The sequence below is a fragment of the Schistocerca nitens genome, chromosome 5 (assembly GCF_023898315.1).
Source record: "Schistocerca nitens isolate TAMUIC-IGC-003100 chromosome 5, iqSchNite1.1, whole genome shotgun sequence".
NCBI lineage: Eukaryota > Metazoa > Arthropoda > Insecta > Orthoptera > Acrididae > Schistocerca > Schistocerca nitens.
The window spans coordinates 627629019-627649920 of record NC_064618.1 but is presented as its reverse complement, the minus strand read 5'-3'; the positions used below and the strand labels follow the sequence as shown (position 1 = coordinate 627649920).

The 20902-nt window shown below is 36.8% G+C and overlaps 1 protein-coding gene across 7 annotated transcripts in view; it reads left to right on the top strand.

Moving 5' to 3' along the window:
* The window catches only part of LOC126259290 (FH1/FH2 domain-containing protein 3), a 690456-nt gene that overhangs the window by 656647 nt on the left and 12907 nt on the right, over positions 1 to 20902 (top strand). Inside the window, exons 26-27 of one of the 7 annotated variants that reach the window (XR_007546495.1) lie at positions 1926 to 2000; positions 14610 to 14680. The exons of 5 other annotated variants lie outside the window; for them this stretch is intronic. Coding sequence is in view for 1 of the 2 variants with exons in the window: in XM_049955940.1 (XP_049811897.1) it covers positions 14610 to 14668 (59 nt within the window). In the remaining variant the exon portion in view is untranslated. The remainder of the gene's footprint in view (positions 1 to 1925; positions 2001 to 14609; positions 14681 to 20902) is intronic. One more of the 7 variants, XM_049955940.1, reaches the window with a different exon arrangement.

The following is a 20902-nucleotide window of genomic DNA, read 5'->3' as shown; positions in this document are numbered from 1 at the left end:
CAAGGCCTGGAAGAACACATGACAGGATCAGTGGCCCAAGTGGAGACAGAGAGACCAGTAGCAGGAGTAGTTCCTGTTGAGCCACAAACTGTTGTTGTTGTTGTGACATATGTTGCTGCCTCAGTTCCATAAACTTGGGGCCCATAACACAGGAACCTAAAAAACACTTGTGATCTGTGAACAAAGCCAAGGTTGTCATAAGCAGAGCACGGGATAAGCACCAAGAACATGAGCCACAAAATCATTGTCTAAAGCTAGGTAGAAATCCAATTAACAGCTAGACATTACAGGTTGTTACTCATGCAATGTGCTGTACTAGACTGACGCGTGGTGGATAGCTTAACCCATGGCTGTAAGTGGGTCAAATGATGTGATGTGGTGGCCACACCCACCTGGCAGTGCCTAGCTGAGTCTAACTGGAGTGCCTCCACATTGCTATTGCTAACGTCCATTGGCAGGGATATTAAACTACTATTAATTACACACTCATATAGACTACTTCATGTGTAACTGTTGGTTCTCTGTTGCCAAGATACAGTAAACTATCACAAACACCATTAAAGAGCACTTACGTTTATAACAGAAATGCCACATCCATAAAGAGAAAATACAGGACAATTCTGATATAAGTTTTCAGTTGAAGTTAGAAGTACCAAGAATAATAAGTGACAGGTAGCAACAATGCATAGAGATGTGAAGAAGAACATTCACAAAGATTCAGTTCTTTAATAAAATGAATACCAGGCTTTATTGCATTAGTAGGAAACTGGGAAGCCCCAGGTTGTCTACAAAAATATAGGTTGCTTACTAAGTCCTACAAAAAAGATAGGTTGCTTACTAAGTCTACAATGGAATAAAGGAGAAGTGTGATATCAGCATTGAATTGGCCTGACAGAGGACGTTGGACACGTATAATGAAGTTGAACATGAATGACCACAGGCTTGTTAAACTGGTAAGAGCATTTAAGAAAACTATTACTAAAGTTGAGTAGACACTCATTTCCATAGTAAGAGTCAAAAAGAAGGTAGACTAACAACAGCTCGTATAGTGATTTATTGAAGTCCAGTGATCTTATATTGTGTCTCCACAAAGATATGGGACTGATCACAAAATATTAAATATACCATAAAATTTTTACATGGAGATAGGGCACTTGCAACAATAAAAGTGTTTGGTATTTGTTTCAGTAACAACAATAAAGTACAATATACCTTAAACAGCTAATATCATAAATGAAAACAGATATCAAAATTCTGCAAACATATTGTGCCAAAAACGCCAGTGACTATGAAAATAAAAATGCCAAAACATGAAGTGACTATATTAATATACAGAGATATCAATAGTACATAATAACATGAAACTTGAGTTTCTTCTGGCATATGAAATGTTCGAACAACTTACATTCCACATCTTATAGTTTATTCATTGGCCCTTTTAGAGAGGTGTAAAAGCTGTAATTCTCTCTCCACTTGATCTGTGGGAATGAACAGGAGAAAATCTTAAAACATGTTATAATACTAACCGCCATGTGTGGTGCCCCTCAGAGCAGTACTGCAGCTGTATTGGGACATTATTCACAGTCAATTTAGTATGCAGATAGGAACTGGGTGATATTTGCAACTATGTGCATAATACATTTGAAAAATAAGATGGAATTAAGAAAATTAACATTTATTTTAAATGGAATCTCATACTTTAATTTCTAAAGATGCATGATAGTAATAACATACTGGATTAAGGCATCATGTTGGACAAATTGATGCTAATTATAACACCAAAACATTGCTAAGTGCAGGTTCAAATGTTCACCTCGTGTTTAAAATACCGATAGTGATAAATAGTTTTGTATTCATCTTCCAAGACAAACTATGAAAGACGATAAGAGGAATGGTTTGTTCCCTTCATGCATCAATTGTTGCAGAAATCCAGAACTGCCTAAAATGAGAGAGCCTGGTAAAAAGGTGGTAACTGTCTTTGAAAACGAGTCTTCAGTGAGGTATTGAAAATCTTTGCATGGCAGTCTACTTCCTAATCACACAGCAATTTAAGAGATAAGATAATATAAATTACAAGAAGAGTTTGGTTGCAATAATGGCTTTTCTCACACTCTGAATGCAGGAGTATCTAAATAAAACTAATACAATAACCAGAACTCTCAGTCACACTCACTTAGACAGGAAGACTGTATGAGGAGCTTATGTTTGAGAAAGCAAGTGGACTGATTCCCAAACTCTGAGCAAAAACTGTTCATGTCATGTATAGCCAATGAAATATTTGATACTCTGTTCATCAAAAAAACTTATAAAATATGATTTGCCCACCTAATACATGTAAAAATTACACAAAATTTAAGTAGAAGCATGGTGTTTTACATTTTGAAATTTATGACCACACTAAGTGCAAAACAAGAGCATTGTACAACCAACTTAATAAACATTTTAAAAATTTTTAATTTGTATGTGACCACTACATAGATCAGTCAAAAACATGATAAGGATTCCCTGTTTTTTCACATAAACTTCAACTTTAATTAGACTATTCCAGGGATGTTATTTCAAGTCTTTTTACTTCTATTCAAAATAAAATGAATGAGGTCCAACACCATTTTTCTATTTCTTCCTAGAAATAGTCTCCAGATACAAGTTTTTCTGCTACTAAAACATACATCACAACTAGCTATGTTTATTCTGGCTCTTATCCTTCATCCTTATTTTGCAGATGTCTTTAGTTTGTGTTGCAAGCCTCTGTTTGTTGTTTTTAAAATCTTCAATAATTTTTTACTCCTCCTTCTGTAGGCCTTAAATACAAATAAATACTTTTGTTAAAAAATGTAAGCTTGGTATCATAAAGTTCCCAGTCATTCCCTTACATTTCAATGAACTATTCTTTCTCAACAGTGGTTGACACTTTCAAAAAATCCTGTCAATGAGAAGGTCACTATACCCACTGATGATACATCTGATTTGAAATTCAAGAAATGTTTGAGATATTTTAAGTAAATATTGTATCAAGCCACACTAAACACACTTTTCCCCCCTTCCCTTTTTTTCGGATTCTTATCGGTGATTTATGTGCATCATGCATATCTTCAAGATGTTGTATAATAAATGTTAAAAAAAAAGAAAAAAAAAACAGTCACTTAGCCAACACACCAACACTTGACAGATATTGAATCTCTATAGAATCAACTACTCCAACAAAGTATAAGAAGTTAAACTAAGTTTACACGAAAATTCAACTTCTTGGATGAATGATATCCACTAAGTCAGAATCCAGAATACAGCACCAAACTAGAATTCACTTTTCATTTTACCAGCTTAAATAGGAAGCAGTATTGGGACTGTGAACTCACTTTCCTGTTATGTGTTCAGTCTCTTTTATTTAACCATTGTTGTTGTTGTGGTCTTCAGTCCTGAGACTGGTTTGATGCAGCTCACCACGCTACTCTATCCTGTGCAAGCTTCTTCATCTTCCAGTACCTACTGCAGCCTACATCCCTCTAAATCTGCTTAGTGTATTCATCTCTTGGTCTCCCTCTACGATTTTTACCATCCACGCTGCCCTCCAATACTAAATTGGTGATCCCTTGATGCCTCAGAACATGTCCTACGAACCGATCCCTTCTTCTAGTCAAGTTGTGCCACAAACTTCTCTTCTCCCCAATCCTATTCAGTACCACCTCATTAGTTATGTGATCTACCCATCTAATCTTCAGCATTCTTCCGTAGCACCACATTTCGAAAGCTTCTATTCTCTTCTTGTCCAAGCTAGTTATCGTCCATGTTTCACTTCCATACATGGCTACACTCTATACGTATACTTTCAGAAACGACTTCGTGACACTTAAATCTATACTCGATGTTAACAAATTTCTCTTCTTCAGAAACGCTTTCCTTTCCATTGCCAGTCTACATTTTATATCCTCTCTACTTCGACCATCATCAGTTATTTTGCTCCCCAAATAGCAAAACTCCTTTACTACTTTAAGTGTTTTAACCATATGCATTTTTAATTTTGAGTGTTTAATTTCTGAAAATAACTGCAAAGTCAGGAAACAGGAATTAAAGTTAAGGTTGAAAAATACTAATCATTAATTAGTGTTGTTTCCATCATCTGGATATAAATCACTATACCTATCTTAATAATAGTGCAGTTATGGTGTTAGCGGCTGTTGTGTTGAATGCTGCTGTTGGTAACAATTTCCTTGATGAGCGATAGGAACTGAATAGGATGAAGCATTCATCAGTTGTTTTAGACAATCACAATGCTTGTTCATAATTTCTTATGGTTTGTAAATGAAGTTAGTTGGTATTTTTATCTAATAGGTTAGAATTTAACTAAATCATTGAATTTTCAGAAAAGTCATAAATGAGGCTGCATTACACTATAAAAAAATCTTTGTCAAACTTATTTTATAAAAAGTTGTTCATAAAATCTTTTATGGTGTACTGGGGTAATTTTATCACATCTTTTATAAAAGTTCAAGCATGATCCTAGGTTTTAGAAAAGATTTTTCAAAGAATTTTGATAGTGTAATAAACATATAAGACATTAAAGTAGATTATTGCAGTGACAAATGTATGTATCAGGCTACACTACACATCAATCTATAAGTTTTTTTCCCTCTTGTGAGGACTGGTTGGCTTCACCATCTCATAACAACACTGTCACATTCCAGCCTAATCCAAGCCTTGGGCTGTGCTACAGGTCAGTCTGCCAGTACATATAGTTTTTTGCCTTTCAGATTGCTACATCTGAAACTAACGTAGACCTTGGATTTTGATAGAGCTCACTCTGTCAGCACATCTAGTCTCTCTCTCTCTCTCTCTCTCTCTCTCTCTCTCTTTTTTTCCCCCCCTGCCGTTGACATTTGCTGGTTTCACCGACTCACAAACTGTCAAATTCTGACATTTTCCTGAGAGCCAGGGGAACCACAATCCCCCTTACCCCCTGAGTATGGGCGCCCTTGGTCACATTTCAACCTAACCTAGGTCTTGGGCTACACTAAAAGTCAGTCTGTCATCACATATAGTTTTCTTCCCTCTCTCCACATCAAAAACAAATGTTATCAATTCTGATCTTCTGTTCAAAGAAATTGTTACATTCAACAATTCTCATTAACAACCACATACCAATTGGCTATAATCAGTGTCAATAAACTGTGAATGTCAGCACACAATGCAAAAGCTGTGGGCGCAGTGAGTGGACTTTAACCCATATTTTGTATTTTAGTTACACTTAAACCAGCATGAAAATACATTTTTATACAAGTTATGCAGGTGTATATATGTCTTTCATTATCACTACTGGTTTTGTCAGTAGCCGGCATCACAGTATCGATATACAGAAAAAACCGTGAAACAACCTGAAATGCATAGGGTACAGCCAGATATACGAAGGTGGTATAACCTAATACTTATGAAAGTTCATATATTATTTATTTATCATGCCATGTTGTAACACTACTCCACCAGAACCACAGAATGAAAGGACAAACAGGGAATAGTATTCAAGAGATGGTGTGTCAAATGTGAAAGAACAATTATAACTGATTGTAAACAAAACAAATATTAACCAACAGTAGATGAGTGCTATGAGAAACAAATTGAAGCAAAGATATAGCTATTGTTGCTTCGTCTATTCAGTGTTGAAAATTACTAAAACTTGCTTACACCATAGCTGATATAAACTACACATGATAATTATCACTGTATTGAAACCAATATCTCGATCAGCTGACTAGTGCCAACATCAATTTACAGGCAACTCCTCTTTATCTATTGTTTCCTAATATGTATTATGCTTCTTATCTTGATATTGCTTCAGTATTTGTACTGGATTAAACAAGAGTCATAAAGCATAATATTTATTTTATGTAAAAACCATACATTATGGACAGGAGTGCAGATCATCCATACTACTATATAAGGATTAGTCACCATTTAATGGTTACAAAAAAATCTCAAAAAGCACTTGACTGATTTACCTGAAATTTTTACACGATACTCTAATGAACATTTGGATGGACATAAGCTATATATTTTTTAAATTTGTGTAATAAATAAATAAATAAATATGTAATATATAAAGGGGAAAGATTCTTACCAAAAAGCTCAAAAAGTCTTTGACCAATTTACTTCAAATTTCTACATGATACTCAAATGAACATTCAGATGGACATAGGCAGTGTATCTTTTTAATGTATGTATAAATATATATGTAATATATAAAGCATTGTTACTGAAACTCTGGAAAATTCTTGAATGCTTTATTTCATATTTTTACATGATACTCTAATGAATATTCAAATGGACATATGCTATATATTTTTAATATATATTATATGCAAATATATGTTAAATATAAAAAGCGGAAAAACTATTACGGAAACAGTAAAAACTTCTTGACCAATTTACTTCAGATTTTTGCACATTACTTGAATAAACATTTGGATGGACATAGATATATAGGGAAACATTGTTAGCAAAAAGATCTCGAAAAGTTCTTGATCGGTTAGCATCACATTTTTATTTATTACACTCACAAACTTTTGGAAAGACAGGATATATATACTTGATGCTCTAATAAACATTCAGATGGACATAGGCTATGTATTTTTTTAACAGCAATGAACAGGTTTTTTGTTAAAAGTTGCTGCTAAAAAGAAGTGACTGTGCTATGCTCTGCTGTGAAAATGTGCAGTTTTGTTTCCTTCTCGCAGTCAGTTTTAACAAAGGTAGCAAGGCATTTTAACCACTAGACAAATTGTTTCTTCAACATATATTCCTTTTCATATATATATAAACAATGTGCTGTTTTATTTTCTTCCTTGCATTCTGCTTTCACAAAAAATAGGGAAGTTGCATTTATAGCCTATCAGCTTATGATTGGAATGCTACTACAGGATCTGAATTTGGAATATCACTAAACAAGGCTAAAGACCAGTGAGAGGGGGAAAGAGGAGATGGGCAGAGGTAGGGGGAGGAATTGAACATACAGAGGGGGAGTGTAGATGGACAGAGAGAGGAGGTGGAAGAGATGGAGTGAGGAGGGGGGGGGGGGGGGAGATGGACAGAGAGAGGGAAGAGGAGGTGACGGACAGATGGGAAAAGAGAAGAGGAGGAGGAGACGAATAGGGGGGGCAGGGGGGGGGGAAGGAGAGGAGATTAGGACATACATCCAGTTCTCATACATATGTAACAATTACAAAGCACTGCCTGGTTTGCATATTAAAACATTTCACACATATGATGTGAATCTTCAAATGACCAAACACATCTTACCAAACTGATATATTGTTTGCTCCTACTACAAGGTGCATTCAAGTTCTAAGGCCTCCGATTTTTTTTTTTTTCTCCAGACTGGAAAGAGATAGAAACATGCGCATTGTTTTAAAATGAGGCCGCGTTCATTGTCAATACGTCCCAGAGATGGCAGCACCGTAAGGCAGGTGGAATTTTACCACCAGTGGCGAGAATGAGAACTGTTTTAAATACTTAAAATGGCGACGTTTTCCTTACTTGAACAGCGTGCAATCATTCGTTTTCTGAATTTGCGTGGTGTGAAACCAATTGAAATTCATCGACAGTTGAAGGAGACATGTGGTGATGGAGTTATGGATGTGTCGAAAGTGCGTTCGTGGGTGCGACAGTTTAATGAAGGCAGAACATCGTGTGACAGCAAACCGAAACAACCTCGGGCTCGCACAAGCTGGTCTGACGACATGATCGAGAAACTGGAGAGAATTGTTTTGAGGGATCGCCGAATGACTGTTGAACAGATCGCCTCCAGAGTTGGCATTTGTGTGGGTTCTGCATGACGACCTGAAAATGCGAAAAGTGTCATCCAGGTGGGTGCCATGAATGCTGACGGACGACCACATGGCTGCCCGTGTGGCATGTTGCCAAGCAATGATGGCGCGCAACGACAGCATGAATGGGACTTTCTAGTCGTCAGTTGTGACAATGGATGAGACGTGGATGCCATTATTCAATCCAGAAACAAACCGCCAGTCAGCTCAATGGAAGCACACAGATTCACCGCCACCAAAAAAATTTCGGGTAACCGCCAGTGCAGAAAAAATGATGGTGTCCATGTTCTGGGACAGCGAGGGCATAATCCTTACCCATTGCATTCCAAAGGGCACTACGGTAACAGGTGCATCCTATGAAAATGTTTTGAAGAGCAAATTCCTTCCTGCACTGCAACAAAAACGTCCGGGAAGGGCTGCGCGCCTGCTGTTTCACCAAGACAACGCACCCGCACATCGAGCTAATGTTACGCAACAGTTTCTTCGTGATAACAACTTTGAAGTGATTCCTCATGCTCCCTACTCACCTGACCTGGCTCCTAGTGACTTTTGGCTTTTTCCAACAATGAAAGACACTCTCCGTGGCCGCACATTCACCAGCCGTGCTGCTATTGCCTCAGCGATTTTCCAGTGGTCAAAACAGACTCCTAAAGAAGCCTTCACCGCTGCCATGGAGTCATGGCGTCAGCGTTGTGAAAAATGTGTACATCTGCAGGGCGATTACGTCGAGAAGTAACGCCAGTTTCATCGATTTCGGGTGAGTAGTTAATTAGAAAAAAATTTGGAGGCCTTAGAACTTGAATGCACCTCGTACAAACAGCATATTGTGGCCAAGATAGACAAGAAGCCCATGCCTACCACAGTAGTACAAGTTTATAAGCCAACTAGCTCCGCAGATGATGAAGAGATTGATGAAATGTATGATGAGATAAAAGACGTTATTCAGATAGTGAAGGGAGGCGAAAATTTAAGTCATGGGTGACTGGAATTCGATAGTAGTAAAAGGAAGAGAAGGAAACGTAGTAGGTGAATATGGAATGGGTGTAAGAAGTGAAAGAGGAAGCTGCCTGGTAGAATTTTGCACAGAGCATAACTTAATCATAGCAGACACTTGGTTCAAGAATCATGAAAGAAGATTGTATACATGGAAGAGGCCTGGAGATACTGGAAGGTTTCAGATAGATTATATAATAGTAAGACAGAGATTTAGGAACCAGGTTTTAAATTGCAAGACATTTCCAAGGGGAAGATGTGGACTCTGACCACAATCTAATGGTTATGAACTGTAGATTAAAACTGAAGAAACTGCAAAAAGGTGGGAATTTAAGGAGATGGGACCTGGATAAACTTAAAGAACCACAGGTTGTAGAGAGTTTCAGGGAGAGCATTAGGGAATGATTGACAGGAATGGGGGAAAGGAATACAGTAGAAGAAGAATGGGTAGCTTTGGGTGATGAAATAGTGAAGGCGGCAGAGGATCAAGTAGGTAAAAAGATGAGGGCTAGTAGAAATCCATTGGTAACAAAAGATATATTCAATTTAATTGATGAAAGGAGAAAGTATAAAAATGCAGATAATGAAGCAGGCAAAAAGGAATACAAATGTCTCAAAATTGAGATTGACAGGAAGTGCAAAATGGCTAAGCAGGGTTGACTAGAGGACAAATGTAAGGATGTAGAGGCATATCTCACTAGGAATAAGATGGAGACTGCCTACAGGAAAATTAAAGAGCCCTTTGGAGAAAAGAGAACCACTTGCATGAACATCAAGAGCTCAGATGGAAACCCAGTTCTAAGCAAAGAAGGGAAAGCAGAAAGGAGGAAGGGGTATATAGAGGGCCTATATAAGGGTGATGCACTTGAGGACAATATTATGGAAATGGAAGAGGATGTAGATGAAGATGAAATGGGAAATATGATACTGCGCGAAGAGTTCCACAGAGCACTGAAAGACCTGAGTCGAAACAAGGCCCCGGGAGTAGACAACATTCCATTAGAACTACTGACAGCCTTGGGAGAGCCAGCCCTGGCAAAACTATACCATCTGGTGAGCAAGATGTATGAGACAGGCGAAATACCCTCAGACTTCAAGAAGAATATAATAATTCCAATCCCAAAGAAAGCAGGTGTTGACAGATGTGAAAGTTACTGAACTATCAGTTTAATAAGTCACGGCTGCAAAATACTAATGCGAATTCTTTACAGATGAGTGGAAAAACTGTTAGAAGCCAATCTCAAGGAAGAGATTCCATAGAGATGTTGGAACACGTGAGGCAATACTGACTCTACGACTTATCTTAGAAAGACCAAAACAACAACAACAACTCCTTTGGATGGGGCAAGTTAAATGGCTCATTGTCCAAAAAAAGGAATTAGCTGAAGAACTGGAATTCTGTTGTTTGTACAGGGGGGAAAAGAGGAGAGAGAGAAGGAAATGTTAATACAGTGTTTCCACCTATTTGTTACACTTTCATCTGGCCAAATGTAATTGTGATAACCATTACAATAATATTGAGAATTTTGGAGAAATCAGCTTAACCATACTACTGCATTTGTAACACTAGTACAACAAGCTATTCAGTAATTAAAAATCAGTACTTGATTAAGCTATAAATGAGAAAAACTGAAAAATTGTAACTGACAGTTCCACTTCACATCATTTGTAATGACAGCAACTTGGCTGTTTGCCTTCTATCATGTGGTTAAGATGTTGGTGTCAAATCTCAACACGGCAGAGATAGGGCATGTGCAGTTTATATACATCTCTTATCTAAGTAAACATACTAAAAATTAAAACAGACATAGTACAAAAATATAACTGAGTTGTACAAGAGCATAATGAAAAAGAAAAAAATTGATAACCCCTCAGAGTCAATAATAAACAAGCTACAAATAATATAAACTGACATTTATGTGCAAATAAAGAAAATATGGAAGGCGTGAGCAGTAACATTACATAATGATATCACAACTGTATTATTATTATACAAGGTGAGTCAAAAAGGACTCTACAACTTTGGAATGACACAGAAATTTATTGAGATAAATAACAGAATTGGTAGATGTGTCATTTTGTAGCAAAGAACCTTAAGCTTGATTAACATAGTACATCAGTATCCCATTCTGCCACCAGGAGTGCCAGCATAATTCACAGTTAAAATGGCTACTTTCACTGGTACATAGTGTACTCAATATGTGTTTTAGTTTCACAAAACAAACTGTGCAACAACTTTTCAGTGTAAATTTCACGCCAAATATTCTAAAGAACCTCCAAGTAGGTATATGATTTACCCTTGGTACAAGGACTTCGTTGACACGGGTTGTTCACTGCAACACGATAAATCAGCATGTCAATTATGTAGTGATGATGATGTCAAACAGGGTAGGGAGAACTTTGCCTGCAAGCCACGAAAACCAATGTGATGTGCATCTTGCAAGACTGGCATTCCACAAAAGACTGTTTGGTGGGTTTTGCACAGATGTTTACACTTGAAACCACACAAATTCACAATGGCACAGCACATTAGCGATGCAGAAAAGGTTGCTTGTGGGGAATTCTCTGTGGAAATGATGTATCAGATAGAGCATGATGAAACATCACTGAACACAATAATCTTGAGTGGTGAGTCAATATTTCATATCAGTGACATAGTGAACACCCACAACTGCAGAATATGGGGCAGTGAAAATCCACATGCAGCCCTGGAACAAGTTTATGACAGCCCCAAAGTTAATGTGTTTTGTGCTCTTAACAAACTGACAGTGTGCAGCCCTTTCTTCTTCATGGACAAAACTGTCACTGGTATTGTGTATCTGGATATGCTTGAAAACTTTTCAGTTCTACAGTTCTACAGTTTACTACCAGTAAGCACTACATCATTTCCTCACAGAAGCTCGAAGTTTCCTCAACAATCCTCTCCCAGGTTGGTGGATTGGATGTGAAGAGCCAATTACATGGCCACCTTGCACCGAAGATTTGGCACCAATGGACTGCTTTCTCTGGGGTTTCATTAAACACACTGTGCATGTTCCTCACCTACCAAGCAGTTTAGCCAACCTGAAAAATTGAGTCTGCACTTTGGTTGCAGAAGTTACACCCCATTTGCTGCAATGTATGCAAGGAAATTGATTACCAGTGGGATGTTTTCCACATCACAAATGGTAGTTACATCAAACCAGAATGACACTTGACACTTTTATGTGAAACTAGAGGTTGTTTGCTACATCGATACTGTTATTTCCCTCAATAAATTTCTGAATTATTCCAAAGTTGTAAAGTCCTTTTTCACTCACCCTGTATATACATATATATTTTGCTAAATGATCATATTAACATTTGAATGAATAGAAAAAACTTTTGGATACAGTTGTGGAAAAATTACAATCAGTGTCAAAAAGAAATATCATTCACTTAATCCTGGATACAAATGTTACAATTGTGCTTTCACTGATGCACCGAGTATTGAAACCTGTTTGTTGTCTTGATGTGCAGCATTTCTGGTGTAGCTATAATATCATTGCATTATTGCTGTGACTTGATATGATATGTAAATAATATATGAACTTTCGTAAGTATTAAGTTATACCCCCTCATTTGTAATTGATTGTACTCTATGCATTTGTGAAGTTATACCCCCTCATTTGTAATTGATTGTACTCTATGCATTTGTGTTTGTTTCATGCTTTTTTCACTGTATGTAGAGACTGTGATGATCGAGTATTAACTGAAACCAGTTGTGACAATAAAGAACATACAGACAGCTGTGTGTCCTCTATTTAAAAAAAAAATACTTAATAACTGTTGCCAATCATCTTCAAAAAATGTTTACATCTGTTTTGATTTATTTCTGTAGTGATGACTGCTTTTTCCTTTAACTTCTTAAGGAAATCTGTTATTGACTTTATCAGTAACTAGCTGATTTGCTAAATGTGTGGTCACAAATTTATATGTCTGTGTTCTGTGCCTTTTTTTACTCTTTCTCAAGTGTTCGGCTACACTAGCATGACTTACAGAAAGTATTTTCCACATGTGCAGTGTGTCCTTGGTATCAGTATGTCTTATGGGAGTTAGCATTAAAAAATTACTATGGGCAAAATTAAGACAACAGTCGAAACTTCTGTGTGGAATACAAACAATGGAATGGGTAATGACACTTGTTTACTATGTTGAGAAGTTACTGATTATTTGTCATATGTACCTACCCAGTGTTCAACACCTCCTCTATACAGTGAGTGGTTGTCTGTTCTTTCCTTCATAATTTTCAAATATACTGGGTACAAGAAAGGGTAGACAGTGATAGTCGCTGTGCATAAACATTTGAAACTATACTTAACACAGCAAACTTGAATCTAGGCCCAAGAATCAAACATAATAATACTACACTAAGTAATCATTGCATTGAAAATGAAGTCATGAAACATATTTATGATTATTTCTCAAGTTTAGCATAACCAGTGACTGAATGCCTGAAGGGATGGTAAAAGAAATAAACAGAAAAGTAAAAATAACTTGGGGTGCTTCTCACAATCTAAGTAATTTTCAAAGCAAAGATTCCATTGTGTCTCTGAAATGGAAATTTTGGATTTGTTACAATTGCCGACAGGACAGAAACTCATTATGGTGTTTTATACTGGGAAATAAAGCACATGATATATGGTACAACAGAAACTAATCCCTGCTAGACACCATGTAGTAATTCACAGAGAATAGATGTAGATGTAAAATTGATTTGACTGTGACAGTAAATACACATAAAAATTTGTATAGAGCAGTGTAGGTTTTTCGATTTTGTCTAGAATTTTTGTGAGGGTTCAGTGCCTCTAGTGTGCAAATGTCCATGGTTAGTGAGACATGAGTGAGGGAAGTATCTTTATTAAGTTGTAATGCCATGGATAAAGACAAAATTTTCGTTGTGTTTGTAACATCCATAATTCTCTTCTTGGAAAAGTGCAGCACTTACGATCACAAGATAGGAGTTCAGTTTTGGAAAACTATCATTCATTTAATTTACTAATATTACATTCCACAAATAACAAAAAGCTTCAGTAAATACATACAGTAACTCGAAAGTTACACACAAAAATGAGTGCAGGTAAATCTCAAAACAAATTGTTCGTCTGTTTGGGGATGGTAGGGAACATGCAGAGAATAAAATTTTGTAATAGTCTCTGCTGGAATGCTGGAAATGCACTTCAGATCACAGACCAACCAAAACACAGTAGCATAAAATAAACTGGATATTTTATCAATGTTTTACAATTCACATCATCCTAAAGTGTCAGTAGGTTTTAAAATTAAACCTTTCAATGCTTTATGCAGATATCACTGTCTAGTTTCTTGTTACCTCCTCAGAGGGAACAGTGAATGATTCTGAAACCTCAATAGTCTTAAAAATGTATGTATAATATAAAGTTTTGGCAGTTCTTACCATGGTAACTAATGTTTGATCTTTCTTTATGTGTTGAAATAACTATAAATTGTATTCCTATGATATGGCTACCAATGTGTTGCAAAACTGCAGCTGTGCTTCTTTTGAAATATTGATTTTAGCGTTTCACACAATGTACACTAAAACAATAAATGCCAGTTCCTGTACAGAAATTGGTTGTCAACAAAACTGTATTTAAAAATGAAGTATCTGCACTGCTGATAATTTTTGTTTAATAATCATATTGCTCACAGCATGTGGTCATCCTACACAGAAACAGCTTCCATAATTGATAGCATTTTTATGTGCTTCTGTTGCTTTTTGCACCCTATACAATGAGCCTAACAGTGCACATGTTTCTTTCATAGTAAAGCGGTCTCGAACACGGGAGAATAATGTGATGGAAGGTTGTAGGGGGTCACCATGATCAGAAGGTTTGGTATGTGCTTAGCATGTGTGCCAGTATGTTTGTATGCATGTTGTGAATTCATCTGCTCGGGTTGAAAATGAAGGCCTTTTTTTTATTTTCTGTAATTTCATGTAACTGTCAGTGTGTGAGTAATTGCTGGAATGAAACTCATGACTATGTTAGTATTTGCTACACTGCTTATCAGTAAATCAGAGTTATAACAGATATCATTATGGTAAAAATTAGTTACAACAGGATAGTTGTGTGTATCAAAATGAAACATATAGACTGTGGAAAAAAAGCACTAAATGTGATATTGAGTTACTAATATCTTAACTGAAATATATTGTTTTCAACACTGCTTTACTGGAAATGACTAACATCTACTGACTGAATGCACTGCTCTTCTGTGTGTAGCATAACACAATGAAATAAGCATAGGAAATCATTTTCTAGATATGAATTTATGAGCATTTTATTGCTACACATTAATTTAAATTGTTACAACAACAATCCATATGGCAGATGCAAAACAGGAAGCATGCTATTACTTCACATTCTGGTACAGTGATATACTACCTTGATACAAAAGATATGAGACTGCTTGCAACACTAAGCAACTATTACATATGGGGTATTGTAGTCTGATTTACATTAGTAGATACCTGATTTTTAAGGTCAGAAGTTGTGACATTGTCACATTAAGTACTGTCTGCAGGTTGCCACCGCAGTGCATTGCTCTCTGTGTTGATAAAAAATTGCATTGAAGCCTCTATCTCTGATAAAAATCAAGTAAAAAATATCAAATTCACATATGGTGTAGATCTCTGTAGTGTATCTAAGCATGCCAAAATGTATTCATAAGTTTCATTAGTGTCAGAGTTAACATTAATTTTTTTGAAATGTGTATGAAAATTTCCCATTAATAAACAGCTTCAAACATATCACATCATATCTCGAAAACTATTGAACTCATGGCAATACTTTTTTGTTCATACCAAACTACTGTACCTGACTGTGACTGATTCACTGCATATAATCACATTCCTATACCCATCTCTTTTCAAAAGTGTTAGGAATGTGCAGCCACAGTCTGCCCCTCTTTCGAGTACTTTACACGTCATCAGGCACAGGAAGCTTAATGAAGATGCAAAGCTAGTTCTTTTTGCTGATGATACAAGATACTCTCACTAAAATTCTGAGAAAACACATGGTATATAGTTCTGTACAGTAAATGGCATAATGCCATCAATAAATACAGGCTTTGAACAGAAGTCTGTTGCTGAGGCAGAGTGTTCAAAATTTATGGATGTATGCATTAATAAGAAATTGAATTGGAAAGAATACATTGATGATCTGTTGAAACATTAAGGTTCAGCTACTTATTCTATTAGGGTTATTGCAAATTTTGGTGACAAACATGTCAGTAAATTAGTCTACTATACCAGTTTTCTTTCACTATATTTTGGGGTGATTCATCATTAAGAGAAAAATATTCATTGCACAAAAGGGTGTAATCAGAATAATAGCTGGAGCCCACCCAATATCACCTTGTAGACATTTATTTTAGGAACTCTGAATATTCCCAGTACCTTCACAGTACATAATTCAATTATGAAATTTGTTGGTAATAACTCATCTCAGTTCAAAAATACTAGCAAAGTGCATGGCTACAACACTGAGAGAAAGGATGATCTTCAGTATTATGGGTTAAATCTGACTCTGGCACAAGAAGGGGTGAATTATGCTGCCTGCTGCCACAAAAATCTTTGGTCGTCTACCAAATAGCATTAAAAGTCTGACAGATAGCCAACAAGCATTTAAAAACAAATTCAAAGAATTTCTGGATGTCATCTCCTACTCAATACATGAATTTTTAGATATGCAGTAGTAAAAGAGAAGAGAGAGGAAGATAATTTTTTTTTTAAGATATGAAGTAGGGAAAAAAGTGTTAACTTATGTTAAGCTGACTTGTTCCACATCATTACGAAATGCCGTATTCATGATTTATGGAACAAGTATTAATGTAAGGTACTTGAATCCTTTATAACTATGGTTCATTGAGGACTGGCTGAAATTGCTCAGTAGTACAGCAGCACAGTGGGGTCCGACAGTGCCCGTACAGCTCTCACTGGTGTATTGCTGGTGGGGGCAGCCCAGCACACTACCAGTCATGTGACCTACAGTTTAAACTTCTTCAAGCTTACACCGAAACACATTTCATCATGAAAAGATTTACACCAAGTGGCAAAAGGCAAGCAACTTATTTCAGATTTGTTCTTGCGCTCCACCATAAAATGTTAGACATGAAAGAAACAAGACTGATGCTATGGATCTGTGACCAGGTACATTCAGTTAGCAGTGGTCCTCATTTTAATGCACACATGTCTGTATTCATTAAAAATGGTTCAAATGGCTCTGAGCACTATGGGACTTAACATCTATGGTCATCAGTCCCCTAGAACTCAGAACTACTTAAACCTAACTAACCTAAGGACATCACACAACACCCAGCCATCACGAGGCAGAGAAAATCCCTGACCCCGCCGGGAATCGAACCCGGGAACCCGGGCGTGGGAAGCGAGAACGCTACCGCACGACCACGAGATGCGGGCTGTATTCATTACTTCCACTGCTTAGAACAAGGCAACATATAATTTTCCATTAGGCTACACAGGAGTTCCTGGTTGAGAATGACAACACGTACATGGTAAACTAGTAGTCCATTGTCACTGAGTTACTGGTTTTGATAAAACTTGTCACAGAATAGCAGTATAGTTTGAGGTTACAGAACATTCGTGCACTAGTATACGGGGATAAAATAGTTTCTTAGAAATGCCACACTCTCATTCCTTTTGTTTGAACTTGCAGCATTTTTTGTGTTTAAATGATGCACTCACCAAGCAGTATGTGATTCTGTATGTGTGTTGTACTCTTTCATGTAAATTAATTTAAAGTGACATCAGTCGTTAATCTAATTTAAAATTTACATACACAACATTCATAAAAACTGCAAGCGTACAAATACTGCTGTTACATGTCACTAACTACATAACTCGTAGGTAAGCTGTATTTCATAAGAAAAGCGGTGACCTAAAATGTTAGATATTTCATTGAAGCCATGGTAGAAATACATTGATATTTTCTGTTATATTACAAGGAGTGAGAATAGATGGCCAAGACTTATCTTTAAGAGGTAAAATTCCAGTACTGCTCGTAGGCGTATACAAGTGAATATCCGAAAGTAATGTATAATAATTTTACTACCAAAAAGTTTAATAGGTAACAAAACAAAAAAGTGAGAAATGAACTTACATCTGTTATCTAGTTTTCTACATAGAAAACAACATTCTCAACACATTTCTTCCAGCGTGGTATCAGTTTCAGTATACTCTGTTTGTAGAAGTCTGTCTGGTTGGAGTACAGCCATCTATGAATGCTGATTTCACTTCTGCATCTGTTACAAAGCATTGGCTGGCCAGGAATTTCCTCATAGGACTAAACAGATGAAAGTTCAATGGTGCAAGGTCCAGACTGTACGGTGGATGCTGGAGTACCTCCCACCTAAATTTTCTCAAGAACCGGAGAAATAACATGTGGACAAGCATTGTCTGAAGAAGTTTGACACCATCAGCATTAATGTTGTGGTGTTTATGATGAAAGGCATGATGCAGCTTAACTAAAATTTTAATATAGACTGCAGCATTCATAATGGTCCTGCTTTCAGGAAAGTCCACCAGTAACACACCATGCATCTCCAATAATATTGTCACAAGCACTTTCCTAGCAGACTGAGTCACTTTGAATTTTTTCCATGCTGGGTAACCAGTATGTTTCCACTCCATAGAGGCCTGTTCAGTTTCAGGAGTGTAGTGGTACACCAACAATTCAACACCAGTCATGATTCCTTTCAGAAACTCATGCTTCTGTATTGTAAAGTGTTAAGTGATACAAGCTTGTCATCATTCTTTGGTCCTTGTAGTTGTCTGTCAGCTTTGTAGGCACCCAGGGAGCACTAACTTTACGAAATTTCAATGTATCGTCAACAATATAGCACACTGCACCAAAAAAGGTGTTGAACTGTTGTGATAAGATTCGCAGTTTCACATGCCGGTTGCTCAAAATTGTTGCCTAGGTGGCTCTTGACATTCTGTGGATTGCAGCTGTTACCAGCCACCCATAGTGTGGTGAATCGGCCCTCTGGGAAGAATGCACACTACCTGGAGACATTGCTATGGTCCATACAGTTGTCCATATACATGCCACATATGTCCCTGTGAATTTCACTCAGTTTATTCCCTTTGGTCCACAAATATCAAACTACACTTTGCTGCTCTTCACAAGTAGATGCCAGTAACATGGACATCAAGTTTGTTTCTTAGTTCAGGCTTGTCTTACTAGAATTGCACATGAAAACAAAATACCCTCGGTAGTGCAAACTTCAAACTCAATTGTGAAATTTTAACATTCCAACGGCAATAGCAGGGGAGAAAAATTATTGTACTTTACTTGCAGATCCTCCCTCATATTAAAGTACAAAAACTATCCTAGCTTTCAGAACTGTTAGTTCTTTCTTCTGAGAGGAAAGAGAGGAAGATTGGGGAATGTTAGAAAGTAGAGGCAGATCACATAGATCTCAGGGTGAGAGAAAACCAGCTGTTGTGAGGTGAAGGTGAAACAAAACTCTTCTCTTGTGCTCAAAGCTACTGGGTCCCTCTCTTCCTGGGATCTGAGTGACCTGCCCTATTTTCTAACATTCCCCAAGCTGTCCTTCTTTCCTCCCAGAAGAAGGAATTAATAATTCTGAATGCTAAGACAGGTTTTGGTACATTAGTATAGCTTATCAACAGTGCTGGAATTTTTCCTCTTGAGGGTAAGTTCTGTCTAGCCTTCCTGTTCATTGTAATTTTATGGTTTTCTCAAGTGAATTTTCCTTCTTCACTTTATTAAGAAAATGGGGAAGAAAGATGTACTTTGCCCTTGATTTACTTCTTTTTTTTTGTTCTTATGTGTCACCAGCAACCTGGACTTCTTGATTACTTAATTCCTCAGGAGTCTCACTTTCCTATACCTTTCCTCTCTTCTTTTTTCAAATAAAGGCACCCATTGTTCCAAAAGATACTATTTGTGTCACCTATTTGTATTCATCTGTGAATGTTTCAACTTGGTAAGTGAAAGTTTACTTGGTTGTGATTTCATTTTGGAGACAATTTCCCTGACATATGTCTTAAAAAAGCTATGTTTTTGCCACTGAAAATAAAAATAAGGTCATCATAGCACTAACCCCATTGATAGAAATTCAAAAATATCAAATAAACGTAAAAAAGAATTAAGATTTAGAAGGGCAAGCACAAATAGTTGCAGGTTTGTCTGACTCATAGGAGAGTGTCACTGAGATGCTGAAATACTTGAACTGTATAAGTCAATTGCCCTGTAAAAATGTACCTGAATGAGGAATACTGCTATCATAGGGTCTCCAAAGACAGTTTTAGATTACTTACTGTGCACTAAGAAGTATTTAAGTAGTGATCCTTCCCATGCTTTGACACAAAAGATAAGGGGAAGAAACCCTAATATGTGGTACAATGGGAAATATCCTTTGCCATGCACTTCACAGTAGTTTGTAAGGCATGGATCTAGATGTAGAAAAGTTTGTAATCACTAAGCATGTAATAGAAAAGATAATTTAATGAAAACCAAATCAGTTTCTGCAGTCATCAAGTATAGGAAAACTGTGTCATGGTCAGACCATTTTAAACTCTTGGTGCTGCATACCAAATTTATAAGTCAGTCAGATATGCTGCAACTGCGTGGGGGTATGAGATTAATAATTACAAGTACTGCCAAATGACTAAGATGTGTCTAAAATGTAGGAAAACAATACCTATCTTACGGAACTATCAAGTCCTTCTCAGAGACAAAAGAGGGATAGGTTAGGAAATATCAGAAAGAGAGACAGGTTTCACTCACATCTCAGGTTAAGAGGGTCACACGTGCAGTGAGGATGGGAGAGTGAAAGACAAAAGATCTGAATATTAATAAACTTCATAATCATCCATAATATTTCATATTGAAGGATAGACAAGCAAACAGATAAGTGATACATTTATAGAACCAAGACTCTCTCCTTCTTGGGTTAATTGTTTCATGGGTAACTTAAGTAAACTGCTTTCATGTAGTTCTGCTATAGTGACAATATTTTCGTTGGGTTCCATATTTTGTCTAAACTTTCTAGAAATTCAAAATCCATAT